General features: G+C 42.2%; 2 protein-coding genes across 3 annotated transcripts; one reads left to right on the top strand and one right to left on the bottom strand.

The window, feature by feature from the left end:
• The first annotated feature begins 2306 nt into the window (after positions 1-2306).
• LOC114795266 (cadherin-related family member 1-like) lies at positions 2307-16178 on the top strand. 2 transcript variants are annotated; one of them, XM_028988246.1, is made up of 17 exons: positions 2307-2511; positions 3013-3108; positions 3323-3468; positions 3998-4048; positions 4133-4222; positions 4719-4805; positions 6468-6584; positions 6809-6952; positions 7065-7143; positions 7230-7330; positions 7435-7638; positions 8702-8854; positions 9031-9195; positions 9816-9883; positions 12524-12752; positions 12856-13110; positions 13364-14590. In XM_028988246.1, exons 1-17 carry the CDS (start codon positions 2460-2462, stop codon positions 13562-13564), a joined length of 2238 nt encoding a protein of 745 aa, XP_028844079.1. In that variant the 5' UTR covers positions 2307-2459; the 3' UTR covers positions 13565-14590. The 2 variants fall into 2 exon arrangements, with proteins under 2 accessions (XP_028844079.1, XP_028844078.1); XM_028988245.1 differs by having other exon boundaries at positions 2312-2511; positions 14448-16178.
• On the bottom strand, positions 16114-20453 carry LOC114795268 (leucine-rich repeat, immunoglobulin-like domain and transmembrane domain-containing protein 2). The gene is made up of 3 exons (XM_028988249.1): positions 20297-20453; positions 18791-19569; positions 16114-18008 (listed from the first exon to the last, which is right to left on the bottom strand). Exons 1-3 carry the CDS (start codon positions 20404-20406, stop codon positions 17209-17211), a joined length of 1689 nt encoding a protein of 562 aa, XP_028844082.1. The 5' UTR covers positions 20407-20453; the 3' UTR covers positions 16114-17208.
• Positions 20454-21075: the final 622 nt, after the last annotated feature.

The following is a 21075-nucleotide window of genomic DNA, read 5'->3' as shown; positions in this document are numbered from 1 at the left end:
CTTCGTACGCAACTTAAATAACAGTAGCAACAGTAGCAAATAAATAAATAAACAAATAGCTAGATTTGCACAAAAAATGTAATTAAAAACAATTTACATTGCCACATGGGTAGTGCTGACTTTCTCTGCTGGTGCTGAAAATGCAAAATGGGACTAAATGTGCAAGAAAAGGTGTTAACACACTAACCAGAGCTTCATATGACCGGATGATTGGCATGTGTGAGAAACAGAGAAAGAGGTGTATTATGTTAGTGTATGATTATCAGTGAGATTTCCCTTACTTGCAATTTTTTAATTAGCTTTTGAAGAGAAAGGTTTTATAATATGTGCATGCAGATGATTATGCATTCAACTTGCTATTAATAGGGATACATTATTGACAATTCTGATCCTAGGACTTCAAAGACTTGCATGAATGCACCGTAAAGGGCTGCCCGTGCTCCGGTTTTGGCGCTGTGGTTCATTGTACCATACACACATATCAAATAGAACCATGAATGCTGTGATATGCTTCCATGTGAATGAATGGAATTAAACTGGGACAGGCATCTTCAGATTGACCTTAGTAGGCCCAGTGCCCTGGCTCAGCAGGCAGATGATGATGAAGATGTGCATTTTAAAGACTACCCATTGGTAGTCACACATGTGACTTATACCTGCGAAAAAAAAAAAAAAGCAAGCAGCACACAGACTCTCCTGAGAGTCTATATGCAGTGCACGGATGTGGTGTGTGTAATGTTTTAAACATGGCAGATCCAAAGTCTGCAGGGCTCAGCCCTGACTTTTTGTGAAGACCTTGACCTCAGATGTCTGCGCACGCCTTGCACAGCTAAGGGTTATTATCATCTCTCTTTGCATGCTGTATAGCTGGATTGACTCTCATGCTTTTAGTGTCTGTGGATCTTTGTCAAAAAATCTAAAAGCTCCATAAATTCCCCACTGCTCTTGAGTTGCAGTAAATCAGCTCCAAAAAAGCTGCACTCAAAGATGTTTTTGTGTGTGTGTGTGTGTGTGTGTGTGTGTATGATGAAAGAGTATGTGCATGCATCAGTTTGTTTATATGTGATCTCACGATGAGAAAAGAGTGTGTGAAAGTAGTCATGGAGCAGACATGGAATGGAATTAAAGAAACGAAAGGAAAAGGAAAGGAAAAGAAAAAGAGTAGAAAAGGAAGTGGAAAGGAAAATTAAATGAAAGTAGTGGAGGGGAGTGGAAATGAAAGAAAACAAGAATGAGAATACAGTGCAAAAATTTGGAAATGGGAAGGAAAAAAGAATCTGTAGAAAAATTAAAGGAAAGGAAAAGAAAAGGAATAATGAAGAAAAAAAGGAAATTAAAGGAGAGGACTGTAAAGGAAAAGAAAACATCAATGAGAACAAAATTTAGAGCAAAGAAAATGAACAAAATAAAGGAATCAAATCTGGGTTGTGTGAGGCATAATGAGCGGCTGAATGGTTAGGCAGTAGACACCAGATGCTGGGCTGAAAATGAGATGGGAGGTGTGGTGTCTCCACAGCTTATTTTTTCCCCTCTTCTCCGGAGATCCATCCGTCCAAGTTCGAAAATCATGAAAATCCCAGATTTCTTTGAGCAGTGTACTTTGCTTAAACCGACAAATTTAAAAAGCATGATGGGTGACACACTCGACTAAATAAAGCGAAGTGATTGTCACTTGTGATACACAGCAGCACAGCACATGGTGCACACAGTGAAATTTGTCCTCTGCATTTAACCCATCACCCTGAGTGAGCAGTGGGCAGCCATGACAGGCGACGGGGAGCAGTGTGTGGGGACGGTGCTTTGCTAAGTGGCACCTCAGGGGCAGCTTGGCAGATCGTGATTGTAACCTTCTGATTACGGGGCCACTTCCTTAACTGCTAGGCCACCACTGCCCCGCCTTTGCAGAGGGAACAGACACCCGACCACCTCAAACACCTCAAAGTCACTCAAAGGTTCAAACTGCTCTTACTACCATTTCACTCTTACTCTTACTGTCCCTGAGTAAGGAATGTGTCCAGGGGGACTGTCCCTGTAACTACTGGATAAGAGCATTTGATTGACGGTGTAAATGTAATTTTGCCACAAATGTAAAGATAAATGTAAAAAAAAAAAACATGCTTTTGTCGATCCATCTTATTTCGATCCTCGAGCCTCACCTTGCTGCAGAGATCCAGCCCCTTGCAGTAGGTGACTTGTTCCGCGGGGAGGGTGTGCGTGGGAGGGTGTAGTGATAACTGTCTGGAGGGCATGATGGGGCTGAGGAGGAATGATTCATCCTCGAGCGAGGCACAGACAACTGTGAGGAGTGTGTGTGCGTGCGCACGGAGTTAGCCGAGGATGCGTCACGGGATTAAAGTCTGAGAAGCTCCGGCGAGCTCCTTGCACTCCTGCAGAAGCCTCTGCGTGTGTATCTGAGAGCCCCTCGGCCCTCCGCATGCGACTCGGATTTCGTCTCCAGGATGACCGCCGCTGGGGTCCCTCTGCTTCTCCTCTCGCTACACCTCTCCCTCGGTGAGTCTACTGCACCATCACACCATGGGCTTTGTCTCAGTGAATATGTGTGTGTGTCTGTGTTTGTGTGTCCCAGCGAGGGGACTCTGCTTGCCTTGGTAATCCCCTCAGTGGTCATCCCCTCTAATTCCAAACTGTTCCTTTATTAAAGCAGTTGTGTTTTTATGTATGTTTACTGTGACTGTGAGACTCTACGCTGAACAGTGTTGTTTTTTTAAAATCATTTTTCATACGGATGAGCACCCATAAAGTGATCGTTTGACAACATGAACAGATTTACTAAAAACACTTGCCATAAATACTGTACTTCTTCAATAAAATGTAAAAATACCATTGATATATCATGTCAATCACACTGTTGGCTAAGAGTAATGAAGATGAGCTGTCCTCACTGTACCAAAAAGTGAATTTTATTCTCCGGTGATCTACGGTGGCAAAATATAAAATTATCGATGTTTTCAGCTACATTGAACACCCAGCATGGGAAATAATTTTTTTCAGGTCGATCAGACTACGCCCCGTTCTTCCACGACAATGGGCCACACAGCTTCAGCGGGAACATGGCTTTGTTCAGCATCTCGGAGGACACACCTGTTGGTGAGTGTTTCAGAGTCCACGTGTGTGTGAAAGAAAGCGAGTGTGAGGGGACGAGTGGAGCCGAGATTAATGCCGGCTCTTGCTGGAACTGGTGTGTTGAGCGTGTGATGATGCTGAGGATGGTGTGAAGATGCATCACGTGACCTGGTTTAGTCATGCTAGCCATAAAACTATCCAAACTCTTGACACTGATGAAGTTGTCTGTGGTGCTCAGGCACGCAGATTTATATCCTCAACGGGACCGACCCTGAGGGGGACGTGGTGAGATATGGCCTGGCCTTTGAGAAGGGCTCCAAAGAGTACTTCAGAGCTGACCCCAAGTCAGGGAACGTCAGTCTAATTACAGCGCTGGACAGAGAGGTGAGAGGCATGGAGTTTTGAGCCTATGATATGTATCACTCTCTTCTAAATGTCATTTATTTTATTCATTATGTTACCTCATGTATTCACGTTATATGTCGTTTAGCTTATTCGTTATTTTACCTTATGTATTCATGTAATGTGTCATTTAGTTTATTCATTATTTTACCTTATGTATTCACACTTTATATGTCATATAGCTTATTCATTATTTTACCTTAGGTATTCACGTTATATGTCATTTAGCTTATTAATTATTTTACCTTATGTATTCACGTTATATGTCATTTGTTTTATTCATTGTTTTACCTTATGTATTCACGTTATATGTCATTTAGTTTATCATTATTTTACCTTATGTATTCACGTTATATGTCATTTAGTTTATCATTATTTTACCTTATGCATTCACGTTATATGTCATTTAGTTTTTTCATTATTATACCTTATGTATTTACATGTTATATGTTGGCTACCATCAGTACATTTCTGAGAAGAAAACAGATTCGTGTCTTCCTGTTTTGTTCAGATTCAAGATGAGATCTCTGCTCTAGTCAGCATCACGGACGGGAGGAACAAGGTGAACTTGATGAAGAGATTATTAGAAAAAGGTTTTGGCCTTTCTCCATAATTAACTTTTTTTTTACTTATACATGCTTTGCAGGTGGTTGAGAAAGTGAGAATCTTCGTCACAGATGCCAACGACGAGCCCCCTGAGTTCCTCAACCTGCCGTTCATCGTGGACGTTTCAGAGGTGAGCATTAGAACAGCGACTTGCAAATTCAACATGAGACAAAATCTTCAGAATTAAAAGAATGACATTTTTTTTTATCATATCGTGTTGGGGCAGTGGTGGCCAAACTGTTAAGGAAGCGGCCCAATAATCAGAAGTTGCCAGTTCGAATCCCGGTCCGCCAAGGTGCCACTGAGCAAAGCACCATCCCCACACAACACTCACCGGGCGCATTTCGTTGTGTGCACCGTGTGCTGTGCTCAGTATCACAATGACAATAACTTCACTTTTCCCATAAAATAGATGCATTGCTTTTGTTCCGCACCCAGAGAACAGGTCAAGCCTGGTTAAAAAGATGCAGAGCATAAAGAAGCGCCACAGTTTCAGGTTCAGCTGTTTAACGCTGGATCCTGATTTAATATAAAACCAAAAAAAACATCATGTACCTCAACAGCAAACTTCACACTGGATGGTTAGCATGAGTATAATAAGGGGACGTGTGTTTTCTATTGTTCAGGACATGGACGCGGGGAGCAGCCTGTATAAAGTGCATGCGGTGGACAGAGACATGGGTTCTGGAGGCAGCGTCTCCTACTTCCTGCAGGTAACATCCTTGTAAGACCTCGGAGCTGTTGGTGTCCTCATTTATACCTCCAGATAGAGATCGGTTCGTAGAATTATAAATTATTGATCCCAATATTGTGTATTGTGTGTATCAATCAGCAGAAGGACACTATAAAAGGCATTGAGGCATAATGGAGATGCAAATACTGAATACTGAAGGTATTATAAAATATATCTCAAAATGTCAAATTTGAACCAGAGTAATAAATGACATAAACATTGAATAATATAACATATATAAAAAAAAACGACCTAAAGTAGCCAGCAAACACAAGTCCAGACATCTATGAAGAACGTTGACAGTGGCAACATCACACCCAGAAGCGTCTCATCTCCCCCCCGCAGGGAGGTGTTATAAAACCGCATGGCCAGGCATATGAAGGACTTCCTCAGCCTGTCTGTAGAACAGGACTGGGACAGCAGATCCAGATCCTTCATCCAGATCACACTTTCACACTGGGTTTCATGCAACAGAAGTCATCATAATAGGGAACACAGGGATGGAAAAAATACGCTGTGGTGGGGGGGTGAACTTTCCTGCAAAATCCTATTCCCTGCATGCATTAGTGGGCCAACTAGGTACATAAAGATCAATGATATCTGAGACATTTCAAGAATGAAAAAAAAAATGTAATTAAATGTTTTTCTTACGTAAGGTGACGAGATGCAAACAGACCAAAAGTGGGGCAGGTAGCACTTCTGTGTAAAACAGTGTGAGACTACCAACGATACGATAATACTGGTTGTCATCATCCCCAGGGTTGGCATGTAACATGATGATGTTACCTACAGTTACCTTTCTGAAAAAAAATCAAATACAGATGCGGATGTTAATGGACAGGCTTTATTTCACAGGAAAAAAAGACTAAACGAACATGTTCTTTCCATTAAGTTGATATTGGATGTCATTGCAGCTCTGTCAAGGCAGAACTGAAGTACACTACCAGTCAAAAGTTTTGACACACCTAATCATTTATGGTTATTTACATTATAGAACAAAGCTAAAGACACATCTGAGGTTGTGTAAAAAAAAAAACAGGGCATTCGAATCTGTCCAAATAGCAGCATAGCAGCATTTCACACCCTTGAGGGATTTATTATGTTAGTTACTGACAAGGCTGTGAATTAACCCTCTGAGGCCTCCGGAGGACCAATTTATACCTACGAAATGCTGTCTGTGAAAAATGTGCTGCCACTTCGTTGGATTAAATTTCAATTACATTTGAGTGAGGTGCTGAGGGCTTAACTGCGGCTTATGTTTGCCTTTGGCTGCCATCAGACATTAGCCAGTGCTTTTCACGTGGCAACTGTGAAGCTTGCAAAGTACCAGTGCTTTCGTGCCCAGTTTCAGAAAATGACTGTGCAGAATAAAAAGCTTTTGTCACCTGTCCATCGCCTTCCAAAGCATGAGGAGATTCAACCTTAAAATACTAAAGGTTTCGAACTATTTAATACAAAAATATTATTAAAATCACTCTCATCAGATTAGACTCGATCTTATGTTTCTCTCATAAAGATTTTTATTTGCATTTATGCACTGTGTTTTGTGCACCATTATGCTGTAGCCCTGTTCTCACTGACTTACCAACATCTTTAATTGTGCAGAATGTGAAGGTTGTTTTTTTGTTGCTTTTTTCTCCAGAGCTCTCCATTTACCAAATTCACCATAGACAGTCACAGCGGGATCCTGCGCATTAAGCCAGGCGAGAAGCTGGATTATGAGACCACCAGGACCCACTTCATCACTGTGGTGGCCAAGGTTAGACTGATTACATCTCGTGTGAGATGTGAAGTGCATATTTGATGCTCCTAAATGAATGAATTTACTCATCCCTTCATGCATTTGGTGGCCCCCATGGGTTGCTCAGCACTGTGTTTACAAAATGGCAATGTTGTCATCCTCAGGCCTAAAGCACATTTACTTTATCCTGCATTTAATGCCCTTAAGTGCCCATATGCCTGTATCTTAATCCCCTGGTGCAGGACGGAGGAGGCAAGTATAATGGGCAGTACCAGGTGATGTCCTCCTCTGCCACTATCACCATCAACGTGCTCGATGCTCAGGACACACCGCCCATGTTTGTGGGAACGCCGTACTTCGGTTACGTGTACGAGGTGTCCGGTCCTGTGAGTATTTTAATGCCAAACTGCATTCAGGGTTCATGACGCAGCCACTGTGTTGATAGAGCTGGTTAACACACGGAAGGACAACATTGCACTGTCTACTGTTTGTCTTCAGGGCTCAGAAATCTTTACTGTCTTTGCCAAGGATGGGGATGAAGGCAACCCAAACCCTATTCAGTACTCCATTGTGAACGGTAAATTGTAATGAACTAATCCTTTTCTTTTTGCGCACAAGGAATGTTCATTAGTTTGTTAAATGGACTTGAACTTTGTGCCACAGGAAGTGATGGGATCTTCAGTATGAACAGCAGCAGTGGCTGCATCAGTCTCCAAGCTGACCCAATGCATCTGAGGAATGAGCTTTTTGAGCTTAAAGTCAAGGTAAAAGCACATGAACATAATATGAATCCTTGATTTGAATATCGTTGTTATTTTTTCAAAAAAAAGTATTGAATACGTAACAAAGCTCTGTCCTGATCGTCCAGGCCTCAGAAGTTAGCCCAGACAATAAGGAGCTGGACTACACCACCACCATGGTGACCGTCCGGGTGGTGGACCTTAACAACCACCCGCCAACATTCTACGGCGAGAACGGTCCCCAGAACCGATTTGAGTTGACCATGTATGAACACCCATCAGAGGGCGAGATTCTTCGAGGACTCAAGATCACCGTCAATGATTCGGACCAGGTACATACTCTGCGTGTGTGGGTGTATTCTGTAGTAAATGACTCCCACCATTTTTGCAAGGGCAGTACATTCAGACATAAAAATTCAGACATAAAAATTTGAAAGAATCTTAGACTGGATTGGATAATCACATTAAAGAAAAAAGAAAAATTTGAGAAAGGAATTACAAATTCTTAACAAAATGATCTTCTGTCCTCATCCAGCCGTCAGTCTGAAAATGAAGGTGCTGATGTCAGTTTGGTGCACAAAATGAATAACTGCTATTGATTTCTGTATGCAAAATAAAATGAAGATTACATAATGACAACATCTTGCTGCAGATCAGAATACAGGGTCTGAAATCTATAACATGACAATAGTTTAACTGTTAATAGCCCTCAAGACAATAAAGATGCAAGACAAAAAGCTTCTGCAGAAACAGCTCTATAATCTAACACTGATATGTTGCTAAGCAACATCAGTAATAAGCAGAATCGCATCCCCATGTAAAGTGTTGACAGGTTATACATGATGTTTATACAGTGTCAGAGCTCCTATCATCCAATAACAATGCAAGAAATTGTGAACATGTTAAACAGGTACGCAGAGGTAAAAAAAAAAATCATCAGATTTCCTGAAGAGTTGAGATTTTACCTTCTGGTGCAGCCAGATGGGATCATCATAATGGAGATTACATCCCAGTATCAGCGCTGAAAAAAATATGATTACATAAATGCCAGCAAAAAGGCTGCTCTCGGTTCTTGTGTGTGTGTGTGTGTGTGTGTGTGCGTCTGTTTGTTTGTTATGGGTCAGAAGTGAACATTAAAATAGCCTCCCCATTCAGCAAATTGTTATGCTGTGACTCCTGGACAGCTGGTAATAAAGGCAATATTAAAAAAAATAAAATACACACCAGCTGCTGCACTGAAATCGAGTGCTTTTAGATTATTTTCCCACCAACAGTTACTGGTACATCATTTACAGAGGTTTTGTAGTTGATTGGGCTCTGTTCTCGGTCTTTAATGGCGTTAGTGATGTAGCTTCGGTGAGGCCATGTCTAAAATCCAGTCGTCTTCCTGTGCAGGGAGCTAATGCTAAGTTTAAATTGAGGCTGGTGGGCCCTGGCAGAGTTCTCCGGGTCGTCCCTCAGACAGTTCTCAACGAAGCGCAGGTCACCATCATCGTTGAGAACTCTTCTGCCATCGACTATGAGAAGTACCAGTTCATATCATTCAAGGTACCAGAATATTGTACCATTGCACCATATTTAAAATTTTAAGTTTTCATGCATTATCTGTCAATGAACTTATACATTATTTATGTTATAAATTATAGAACTAATTGATGTAATTGAAAATTGAAATCGTGTTAAAGGTATTGCTTTTTTAGCTCCTTCTTGCTTCTGTCTCATAGCTTCTAGCTGTTGAGATCGACACCCCTGAACGCTTCAGCGCCACCGCTGACATTGTCATCAACCTCCTGGACACCAACGACAACATTCCCAAGTTCTCCACCGAGTACTACATCGCCAGGGTCGCGGAGAACTCGCCGGGAGGCTCCAACGTCGTTTCTGTGACTGTGAGTTGCTTAAATCTTATAAAGTTCTTTTAAAGTGAAGTGATTGTCACATGTGATACACAGCAGCACAGCACAGGGTGCACACAGTGAAATTTGTCCTCTGCATTTAACCCATCACCCTGAGTGAGCAGTGGGCAGCCATGACAGGTGCCCGGGGAGCAGTGTGTGGGGACGGTGCTTTGCTCAGTGGCACCTCAGTGGTAGCTTGGCGGATCGGGATTCGAACCGGCAACCTTCTGATTACGGGGCCGCTTCCTTAACCGCTAGGCCACCACTGCCCTAAATCTGCCCGATTCATTGGGAGAATCGATGATTCAGATAATATTAATAAAAATAAGAATGATATATGTCTTTTAGGATTTTGAAAACTATCTTGTAACTAGAAAACAGAATACAAAAAGATGAAAAAAAACAAGAAGATTGTTTCCTGCAAATCCTCACTTTAGCCAAATGGTTTCTCGTGTGACCTTGGTTCACGGCTTAACCCACGCAACAATAGAATAATTGCAGTTGTTCTGGCAAAGTAAAATTTGAACTTACATGAGTGGGCTTTGACCTTCACTTCGGTTTTTTGAATGTATACACTTAAAATAATTTTTTTTGTCCTTGTTGTTGTTCAGGCTACAGACCCTGACTCAGGACTGTGGGGGGAGGTCAAGTACTCGATCTACGGAACGGGAGCAGATCTGTGAGTATAGGTTCACGCATCAGTCATGTCTGCCCCTGCGAATGCGGCAGGATGCAATTGCTTATGCAACATCGTTTATTCTAATGTGATGATAATTTATCCAGAGCTGACATCCCAATGACACCAGGCTTTTGATGTTTATGTAATCCCTTGGTGCTCAACGTGATGGGTCTAGACCAGGTCCCCTCAAACACACTTATTTGCTTCAGTTATTTGGCTCTAGTTTCTGGTGTGATTGATCATTATGTACCTTTTGAGTACACGGTAAAAAGTGTCTGTGATTTTAACAGTGAAATACTGTTTAATATCGAAGGTGTATTTACGACAATTTTAAATTGCTGTCAAATCGACAGTGAAATTCTCTTATTAAAATACAGGAATGTTTCACAAATTTTACTTTATGAAACATCCAAAAACAGCTCAATAAAGGTATATTACCATTAATTGCAATGTAAGTCTACATATTGAACAAGGCTGTTACACATGCAGTTAAAGAACAACCAAAATCAATCTACAGTACAAAACTGTAAATGATTTTTAGAGTAAATATACTCTAAAAAACTTTAATTTGTTAATCTATTTTTCGCCGTGTAAGTTACTGTCTATTACTATTAAAATGACAGTTTTTGCGAGTATAAAATATAATTCATGCACAATATGCTGCAAAATACTGCATTTATAAAATTATTGGTATTATACAGTATTTCACCTTCAAAAATCTGAGCCATTTTATTACAGTGCAATACCATAATAATAGTACCAGAATGCCTTGCGGTTGCTGAGAGAGCTAGACTAAGAGGGAAAGTAAATGTTCAGGGAAATTAGTAGGTTGGATGTTAATAGTTAATGCTGCATGTTGAGCAGTGCGTTACATGGGAGTTAAATACAGTTTAGTGTGCGGTTAGGCACCGCCAAAGTGGCTGTGTAGGTCTGCTGTATTTCCAGCCCACCAGACTGTAAATATAAGGCTCTCGTAGCAAAGAGTGTAATATCGTACCGCATATTGTGGTGTTAAGTGTATAAATTTAAACTGTAATTACCACGATAAAATATGTATGTTTAAGCATTATTACATGAAAACTGTACAGTACCTGCAGGGAAAGATTATAGTTATATTCTGTATTTATAACAGTTATTACCTGTTAAATAAATGGTATGTACACTAATTACTAACGTTTTCTCACCGAATATTTTACAATAAGAGTCTAGATACCACAGATGCCAGTTTTGTAAGAATGCCAGTTTTGTACATTTTTAAATACGGTGCACCGTATTTACATTCCAGGCTGTGGATTTTAAGGCGAAATTATATTGTTTATAAAGGTTTAAAAGATTGTAGGTCGACTTTTTTTTGGAGAACCTTTATGTGTGTCATTAGGAGAGGGGAGGCTCATCTCTGGAAGGGAGGGGCATGTGGGGTGAATTTGGGTGCTTTGCCTGGAGTGAAGCCGTGGTCAACCTGAGCTTGCTTTGGGCCTGCGCCCCTTCCCGACACAAACGGCTTACTTAGAAATATCAGCAAGGTGCCAGCTAATCTTCTAATTGGATTGGTCAGGCAAAAATAGACTCACAGGCCTCGTTGCGGTGGAGGGGGCCAATTATCGAGCAGCGCGACAGCTGGAGGTACGAACACCCTCTAAAGCGGGCAGAGCGCGGTGGAGGGAAAAGTGCAAATTTATGCTCCACTTTCACTCCTGACGCAGGAGTCAAATTATAAACGTGTGAATCCTGACAAATACCATGCAGCGCGTGAATTTTCACAAGGAGAATGCTGAAGGTGACACAGAGATGGCTCTGATTTGGGCGGAGGGAAATGTTTACAGTCCAGTGTCAGCGTGTCATGGGACAAGGTGGTACTGTGATGGCACCATGGCTGGGATTTTTTTGCGGCGTTGCATTGTCTGGTGTTGAAATATTAATGGTATAAATGTAAAATAATGAAATAGTAATTATTACTGTATTTTTCACTATTCAAAAAGATTAATGTCTGTTGTTCCATTGTTTGCAATGTAGGCAAAAGAAATCAGAAGTAGTACATTTATAAGCATTGTTTTTTTATGATGTTACTGTATTATGTGCAATTTCTTTTTATAGAAGATATGAATATTGTACTATCAGAGTACAGGTTAATTTTGTAATTTCATAGACACTTTACATTCATTCATGATTGTGTAGTTAAATTACAAGCAGGTGCTAATTCACTCCCTTGGAAATTCAAGTCTACACGGTACAGGCCAAAAGTTTGGACACACCTTCTCATTCAATGTGTTTTCTTTATTTTCATGACCATTTACATTGGTAGATTCTCACTGAAGGCATCAAAACTATGAATGAACTCATGTGGAGTTATGTACCTAAAACCGGTGAATTAGGCACCATCAGTTATTTCATGAATTGCATATATCAAAAGCTTACAGGTAGTTACATGAACAGCCCTCCTGGAGACACTCAGGGTTAAGTGTCTTGCTCAGGGACACAATGGTAGTAAGTGTCATTTGAACCTGTGATGGTGTGGACTTCTGGTTCATAAGCAAGTGTGTTACCCACTAGGCCACTGCTGCCCCTGTCTGCATGTAACACAACACAATCTAACTCCAAATAGTACAACAATTATTCATTATTTAATAATTTGTGTTCCAGTTTCCTCATCCACCCCACCTCTGGCATCATCTACACTCAGCCTTGGGCCACACTGGATGCAGAGGTGAAATCCAAATACAATTTTTATGTGAAGGCTGAGGATTCAGAGGGGAAGTATAGCTTGGCCGAGGTCTTTGTCACTGTCCTGGACCTCAATGACCATTCGCCAGAGTTCAGTGAGGACTTTGTTGAGAAAACCATGGTAATCGGAGCTCCAATAAAAATAGAGGTCAGTATGGAGGACAATCAATGATAAAAATGTATTGTTCTAATATCTAAGGTTTGGTCGATGTGAGAAACGAAAATGGTTCTGGGGTTTTTTGTGTGGTTAGGCTCTGGACGATGATGCTGAAGAACCCAATAACGTGATTGAGTACTCAATAATGAAGGCCGACCCAGACAACATCTTCGAAATCAACACGGACACGGGTGAGATCAAGCTCAAGCCATTCGTCAAGTCCCTGGACATTGTGCACAACATCACCAAACACAAAGACTGCAAATGGTCACTGGTGGTGCAGGCACGTGACCGTGGCAACCCCTCGTTCAGCACTACGGCAGTGGTGAAGATCGACATTACAGAGGCAGTAAGTCAACGCCATTTTGGACGCCAGCCTAGAGAGCATAGAGTAGCCAGCAATGCTTTGACAAGAAAGCAAACCAAAGCGTGGCAGGTCTATCTTCTCAAAGGGTTCCTTGTGGTTCCGTCTCCATTATTTCATTTTGAGAGGTTTCATTTAGACATCATCACCTTGTATCTTCCCGGTCTTAACATTTTTGTCAGTGGACAGTGTGCTACATAAAATTTCTTTCTTGTTGTGTTTTGTATTGTGCTTTCAGGTCAAAGACCGAATAATTTCCTACTTCCTGAGCCTCAGCAAGCACCCGGGGACAGTTTTTGGAATATGTTTAGGCTCTGTCATCTTCACCCTTTCACTAACAGTCTTTATTTCCACCCTCATATACTGGAGCGCCCTACGCAGGGCACGGGTCAACCCCAAGATCACAATCAGAAAGATCATTCGCAGGCAGCAGCCTTGACAGCTGCTCCCCACACTAGAATTTTCTATGGTTCCTTAAGATATCTCTCAGAAACGCACAAATCCGAGAAAACTATTTTTGTCTGTAAAAGAGTACTGGAGCACAGTATATATCACATTAGTCCCAGCCCTTACACAAGAGACTGAAATCTCAAAAATCTCAGGTTTATCTGTTTTGAATAGCCTTATTGATATTTATAATTAACTGTACAGCGTCCATGTTTAGCGCCTGCCTAAGAACCCACCCTTTCCCGTATGCAGTTGAGATGAGTTAATGTGCCATCATCAGCCCGTTCCACCATGACGCCACTGGCCTCAGATGTTTCCCTTTCCCTGAAGAGTGTGCACTGAGGGCATCAACAACCAAACCCATGAAACTTCCCTCCATAATATGCATTGACCTGCAATCCCTGTCCTCAGTCTACAGTCTGTGTAGTCAGGAAATGGCTGACAGCGATACACTTGGAAAATACTCCACAACCAGAGAAGGTGATTCTCACAAAAGTTTCTGCAAAAGTGGAAAGGTCATAAGTAAACAACGTCATTGCAGTTATCATAATCCTTAGGGATCTCCTAAAATGACCATGTTAGAGGGGAAATGTCAAATTTCAGTTCACTGTGACTGCCTATGACCTTCATTTGGACTCCTGAGATGAACATTTTTGTGAAACTCTAGCTACTTTTGTGAGAATCATGCTCAGACCTGAGCCAGGCAGTAGGAATTGGAACACCGCTCTTGTGTGTGTGTGTGTGTGTGTGTGTGTGTGTTTGTGGGTAGCATTGCCTGGCGCTCCCCTGCTTGTTTAGTGCTGAATTCGTCTTAGGCGTGTGGAATGTACGGTGTGTGGCCCTGATTGAAGTCTTCTCTTTGTGCTCTTTTACAGACCTTGCTCAAGGGGCCGGTGGCGGCCTTTTTAATGCAGAGTAGAGAGAACCCGCTCAAAGCTCTAGGCGCGATGGCTGGGTTCATTAGCGTTATGGTAGTCATGACTGTCTTGATCTCTACGGCTATGTACTTGCGCAATTCAAAGTCGAACAGGATCATGCCTTCGAGGCGCATCATCCGGAGGAGGCCTCGGGATCGGTGCCAGTGGAACCTCAACTTCAAGAAACCTTTCGGTTGGCCAGACTCCTCAAACAGGTTTGTGGTGGAGGACCCTGAAGGCAAGAACCACAACATCAGCCTGAACAACAACAGCCCCCGGGGTGGATTCCCACCCCCCAGCGCCCCAAAGCTGCCCCCTCCTCCCATGTCCAACCTAAAGTATGGAGAAAGGATGGGGACAGTGCCCACCATCTCTGGGACACTGTCTTCCAAGGGTTCGAAGAAGTTTAGGCGCAACACAGAGAACAGTGTGAGCAACGCTCTTGTGTCAGAATTGAAGATGAAGCTGGAACAGAAGATCTTAGAAGCGAATCAAGGCTACTGCTGAATGAATTCAGGTTACTGATGAACGTGTCAAAACAAAGGACCAGTGATGATGATGCCAGAATTGAACTCTTTACTCAATTTTTTTTTACATTTCCACACAGCAGGAATCCCTCAACCCATGTATATATTTATTTAAACAATCCGGGTACTATTGGGGACTGCCACTTTACTGCAAATACAGTGGACTGACTGCTGTTTCCAGAAACTCTTCTTTTGTTCCTTAAGGCATTTTTTAAGGCTTCTGTAGTTTCGGCAATGGTGAGTTATGCATAAAGGACCAGAAAAACAATTTGAAGGAACTCTTAATATGGATGTGTCTGAAGTTTGTATATTGCATGTGTACCATTGTGTCTCCCGTGATTCCGTGATGATCGTTATGGGATTTAAAGTCCAGCCGTCCAATTTTCTGATTTCTTCTCCAAACGTTAATGCGACATTAATGCTGGTGGAGGAGTTAGAGCTGTGTAAACTGGTAAGACTCCATTCTGTCACAATGACATGAGCCTTCTGGAACACAAAGGAATGGAAGACTCTGTCCACCAATGAGAAGACAGCTTAGCGAGGAGCTAAGGACTGAGATCTGCACTGCCATCTTCAGGAGTTTCAGTGAGGAGTTCTGTGATGAAAATCACATATTGTCTACTGCTCATTGATGTCATTCTGTACAGATATTATTATTCAAATTCAACAATAATAACAACAACAATTAAAACCTACAATTGTTTCAAACAATTACATAATTACAACAGTACGGGGGGCAGCAAATTGTGTAGATAACAGTAGTAATTAGGCTGTATTACAGTCATATGCAAATTTTTTAAAGTCCTGACTACATAAATGTTTATATTGGGACTGCAAGTTTCTATGATCACTCAGCTCTAAATAATTGCCATGCATGTCACTGCAGTTAAATAGTTTCATGCTTAGCATGAAAACAGTCTACTACATAATTAACAAAACCCATTCAGTAATTAGGGCTTGCTTTAGGGTTTTCAGAACATTCTAATCATGTACATAAATGATAAGATGCTTCCTTTTTTCAACTAATCTGAGGTTTTATTTCATACACCTTTTTTTTTTTTTGCAAAGGCACCGTGAATGTTTCATGTTCAACTGAATTCTCTTGCCAGTGATGTCTTTTTATTTGTCTTTATATCATTTTCAATAAACATTCAAAATTAAATGCAACCTAATTATTGTCTCTGAACTTGAAAATCATAGAAACAAGAGAGCAAATGGCTTCCCCACTGGTTTCAGGGACATTAGGCAAAGAGGTTTAGGAAATCACGAAATAACAAGATGTTTGAGGAAGTTTTAGAAGGGATGACTGTAGGTGATTTAACAATTCCCCCGTCAATCAAGCATTCTGATTGGCGAACCTGTGTATGTGACATTAATGAACAATTCTCATGTCTTATAAAGTGTTGAGAAAACAAAGGAACAACTGTAACTCTGTTGTTGTTATTGATCGAAGACTAGCAATGCTTTTTTGCAAATTTATTAGAAAAATACAGTTTTTCTCCTAGAGTAATCCAGTGATTTGGGATGAACTCTGACAGTAATAGCCGTTTTAATAGCCGAAGTTGTGTACTGATGACGTCTCTGGTTCTAAATTCTTTAACTCAACCTACACTCGGGATTAACCCACTAAACCCCTGCTCTCTGATGAATGGAGCTCAGTCCATTCAAGTTCCTGTCCTGGATTATTTTGTCTTAATTGTATCTCTTGACCTTCTGTCTATTCTCGGGAGTGAGCCTCTCCTGTTCATTGTTAGATTTGTGGTTGCATATGAAGAAGCTGGAATTATTCAGTTCATGATATCTTCAGTGTGCATTGCATTCATATTGTTTTAACATGTGAAGGCTATAAATGCCCATTCTTCAAGATCACTAATAATAATATAGTTTACATTTTTGTGTCTGTAATTAAAATGATCAGAAAATGTTTCACACGGTTTCCCACAAAACAAGAACTGAACACAAACAGGTATCAAATTTACGTTTAAAGCAAAATGCACAACAATACTGTACACACTGTGAATACACAATACAACATCTGTAGTGACAATAATAGCCTTCCACTGAAACGGGAAGAAAAGGTCACGTGACTCCTCGAAAGGCAGCTATTCTCTACAGCCCTCACGTTCACCGAAGACTATGGAACAGCACGGCTTCTCTACGGAAACGAGTAGAAAAGGGAAGTCGTTCAGGAGCTAATAAAGCTGAGCACTGTTCTGCGTGCCCCTCTGCGTTCGGTCCTCGGACGTTCTCCTCCTCCGTCCGTCCTCGGCGGAGTCGCGGCACAGGGCCTCGTCGCTGGCGGCCTGCAGGCTGTCGAACGTGCCCTGCCTCTCCTCGCCGGTTTTGTCGCCCTTGCCCTCCCGCCGCCGGTGGCGCCTGTACACCTCCGCGCAGTGCCGGCAGCAGCTGAAGCGGGTCTCCGTGGTGCAGGCGTACATGCCGGCCGGCACGGCCAGCACCATGGCGCACACGATCACGATGATGTGGATGAGCCGCTCGCGCTGCTCCAGCTCGTTGACGTTGCTGCCCGTCATGAAGACGACGCACTGGCCGTCTCGCGGGGGCTGGTTCTTCAGCGCCACGCACACTTCGTACTTGGTGACGGGAAGCAGGTCGCTGACGGAGTAGCTGTTGATGCCGGGCCCAACGTAGATCATCTCCTTCTTGGGGGAGTTGTAGCGGCCAAAGTGGATGGTGTACCACGTCTCGGCCGGGTTCTCGGTGATGGCGTACCACTCGACTGTGATTCCGTACACTGTCTGCTTGGCGATGCGGAAGTCGATGTAAACATTCTCTTCAGCCGACGCCAAAGGGAAAGGAGGCAAGGCCACCGCAGAGGCGTTCTGGGACTTTATGTGGACCGTGATAGCTACAGAGGCGTTGCCAATGAAGTTGTTGGCGGTGCAGGTGTAGACTCCGCGATCTGCCAGATGAAGGGATGGGATGATGAGTTGAGATATAATGGTGTCCTCATCCACCTGCATCTGGGCCACTGCACCCGGGATTAACAAGGGAGGAAAGCAAACATTAGGAAGCTTTTCCACTGTACACAATATAGATAGATATAGGAACTTTGAAATCCTCTGGTGCAAGCATCTATTCCAAAAATTAAAACCAACAGCACTTTTCGAATTGTTTTCTTACCTTCATTTGGCAAATCTGTTTTTTTTTTTTTCTGTTATTTAGTGAATGTAGTGAAAGAGAAGTGATTTTCACTTGTGAGACACATCAGCACAGCACACGGTGCACACAGTGAAATTTGTCCTCTGTATTTAACCCATCACCCTGAGTGAGCAGTGGGCAGCCATGACAGGCGCCCGGGGAGCAGTGTGTGGGGACGGTGCTTTGCTCAGTGGCACTAACCCTAACCCTAACCTTGGCAGACCGGGATTCGAACCGGCAACCTTATTGGTCGATTATTGGTCTGCTTCCTTTACTGCTAGGCCACCACTGTTTTTTTTTAGACCCTCAAGGCTTTTGATGTTCATTTGGATTATGTGTCACTTTTTACTTTATTTGTTTTCTTTTATTATTGCTCCATTTATGTTCGATACAGTCTAGAGCTGTCCACCCCCTTACGTGCTGGTTCTGGGACTCAATATGCTTAGCCAGTTGACTAATTGTTTAACTGGTACTAGACATGAAATCAGTGTAGTTCTGTAGAACCAAAACTTTGAGTCGTCAAAATTAGATTTAGTGGACTAAGGACATCAACTTTTAGTGCAATTACACAGTTCACAGATACTGGAGAGATTTAAAAAATGTAAAGCTCACCTGTAAACCCTCTAATGTTCTTCAGACTATATGTCCAGCGCACAGCTGGCTCAGGCCGGGCCCTCACCATACATCTGAGGGTTACGTTAGCCCCAAGTGGCATTGTGATGTTGTGCTCAGGGATGGATGTTTCTGGCTTCATGCATGTTCTCAGCTCCACCTCATGGAAGAACTTTTCTGCTCTGGAACTGGGGCCAGCACAGGTCAGGTAAGAGTTCATAAGGATGAGAGGAGGGCTGATAGACTTGACAAACTCCACAAAACCCTTCAGACGGCAGTCGCACAACCAGGGATTGTCGTGAAGTGCCAGGACAACGTTGGCACTGTTTTCCTCTTTTCTTCCTGGTCTTTGCGTGTGAAAGAGGGGCCAGTTGATGAAGACATCTCTCGAGATAACCGTAAGCTGATTGAAGGATAGATCTAAATAGGTCAGACTTGGCAGGTATCGTAGTGCGTTTTCCGGTAGGACATCCAGCCGGTTGTGCTTCAGATCCAGAATTTTCAGGCTGGGCGTGTCCTGGAATACCGCCCATGGAATGGAACGCAACTTGTTACCCTGGAGCCTGAGTTCTGTTAGGTTTTTTAGACCCTCGAGGCTTTTGATGTTCATTAGGGTGATGTTGTTGAAGTTAAGCCAGAGAAACTCCAGACCCCCGACCCTGGAGAAGGAACCCTGTGGAATTTCGGTCAGATGTGAATTCTCTATACGAATCTTGATGAATTCACTGGGGATGTTGTCTGGGATTCTTCCCAGGGAGGTTTCCATACAAAGCAGGGACCTGATAAAGGAAAGAATTGTGGAAAATGGACACTCGGTATAAACCATTATAAACTCTATACTCAAACAAACATACAATAAACGACAGTTTTGTGACAAGGAAAAGTAAAACCGTACAAAAAACCCTTCTCAATATTATCTCATCAGGTTTAAAAACTTGCTAAATGTTTTTAGCATCGTGTTCACATGCACGGTGAAGAGCATGTTAGCGCAAAATTGAAATGATCACTTTCCAGTGATCGCTTTCTTGTTTCATACACAGTCTATGCAAGGTATTGATGAATGAATGTGAGTGAAGAGTTTTGGTGCAGTGTCAGTAAGAGATAATGGTTACCTCATCTTTCTTTGATGTCTAAATCCATTCTAGGAACATATAGGAACCTACACTAAAATAGTCATGAACTGAAGTGTCTGGTAAACAGGGTTTATGTACTTATTCAGGGGTTATGTACTAATTTTGGTAAAAAAAAAAAAAAAGGGATTTTTCAGCAAACTTATCCCCTGAAAATGCTTTCCAAATTGCAAACAGATAAAGACCCTACATATGTACAAAACTGTAAAAAATAAATAAATAAATATATATATATATATATAATGTCAAAAACCCTGGAATATAACAAAGGGTAAGGATGTCGCAGATTAATCAGTCAAGCGACAGACCGTAACCTACTGACACGCTAAGATCTGACTCGGCTCGCCAGATCGGACACACTGAGAAATCAGCTTACCGTCCGAAAGCATCATCCGTGCAGAAGCATCCGGACACGCAGAACGATGAGACGCCGTTTGCTCGATTCAACACCAAAGCAGTGACTAGAACAAAACAAACGGTGTCCATATTACTTTGGAAGATGTTCTTATGGCGCTCCGGGCTGAGATCTGACTTTGGGCCTGCCGAAGTTAAGCTCATTACTCTTAATCTTATTTGACGCAGTTCTTGAGGGAACTAATGACAGTAAAAATACAGGATGTTGATATTTTTAGCTCTGACCTGACTATTGTTCAAAAAGCCATTCTGTCAGATCCAGATATTTGAACCTTTGGGCTTCTATACGAATGCACTTCAAAGTCTGATATCCTGTTACAAAGCTTCTATATATCGTAATTATCACTGGTTGACAGAATGTGGGACAATATAACATATAATTTACAGATTACTGAGAATGGATTGCTAGTTCCCCGCTTAGTTATAAAAATAAACAGCATGGCCTCCAAACCATTTTTTGACTGAAGAGTCTCCATGTTGGTCACACTAATGAAAAAAATCAAGCCAGGTTACAAAAGAATGACATCTTGCCATTAGCTCCATATTGCCCAGTTTGTCTCACAGTTGGTGTCTGCCTGCTGTGTGCATTTGAACGGCTGCCTCTCTACTTTCGATCCAGAGGGGGGCATGTTCTCCAATTGACGACATTTGAAGTTCTATCTGCTTCTTGGCCGTTGCTAAAAGCAGTAGAGGGCACTGAAGGGCTGCAGGTAAGATGCAGCATTTTTTGGCTGAAAGGTC

The sequence above is a fragment of the Denticeps clupeoides genome, chromosome 8 (genome assembly GCF_900700375.1).
Source record: "Denticeps clupeoides chromosome 8, fDenClu1.1, whole genome shotgun sequence".
Taxonomy (NCBI): Eukaryota; Metazoa; Chordata; class Actinopteri; order Clupeiformes; family Denticipitidae; genus Denticeps; species Denticeps clupeoides.
Note: the sequence above shows the minus strand (reverse complement) of the source record. Positions and strands in the feature narration are given on the sequence as shown.

Bases quoted from the DNA above. Each gene is read 5' to 3' on its own strand.
- LOC114795266 (XM_028988245.1), top strand. From the start codon at position 2,460: ATGACCGCCGCTGGGGTCCCTCTGCTTCTCCTCTCGCTACACCTCTCC. The intron at 4,223-4,718 runs GTGAGCATTAGA...TCTATTGTTCAG, and splicing joins TCATCGTGGACGTTTCAGAG to GACATGGACGCGGGGAGCAG. The intron at 12,753-12,855 runs GTCAGTATGGAG...TTGTGTGGTTAG, and splicing joins GAGCTCCAATAAAAATAGAG to GCTCTGGACGATGATGCTGA.
- LOC114795268 (XM_028988249.1), bottom strand. From the start codon at position 20,406: ATGGACACCGTTTGTTTTGTTCTAGTCACTGCTTTGGTGTTGAATCGA. The intron at 19,570-20,296 runs GTAAGCTGATTT...TTCCTTTATCAG, and splicing joins ACGGATGATGCTTTCGGACG to GTCCCTGCTTTGTATGGAAA. The intron at 18,009-18,790 runs GTGAGCTTTACA...TCCCGGGTGCAG, and splicing joins GAACATTAGAGGGTTTACAG to TGGCCCAGATGCAGGTGGAT.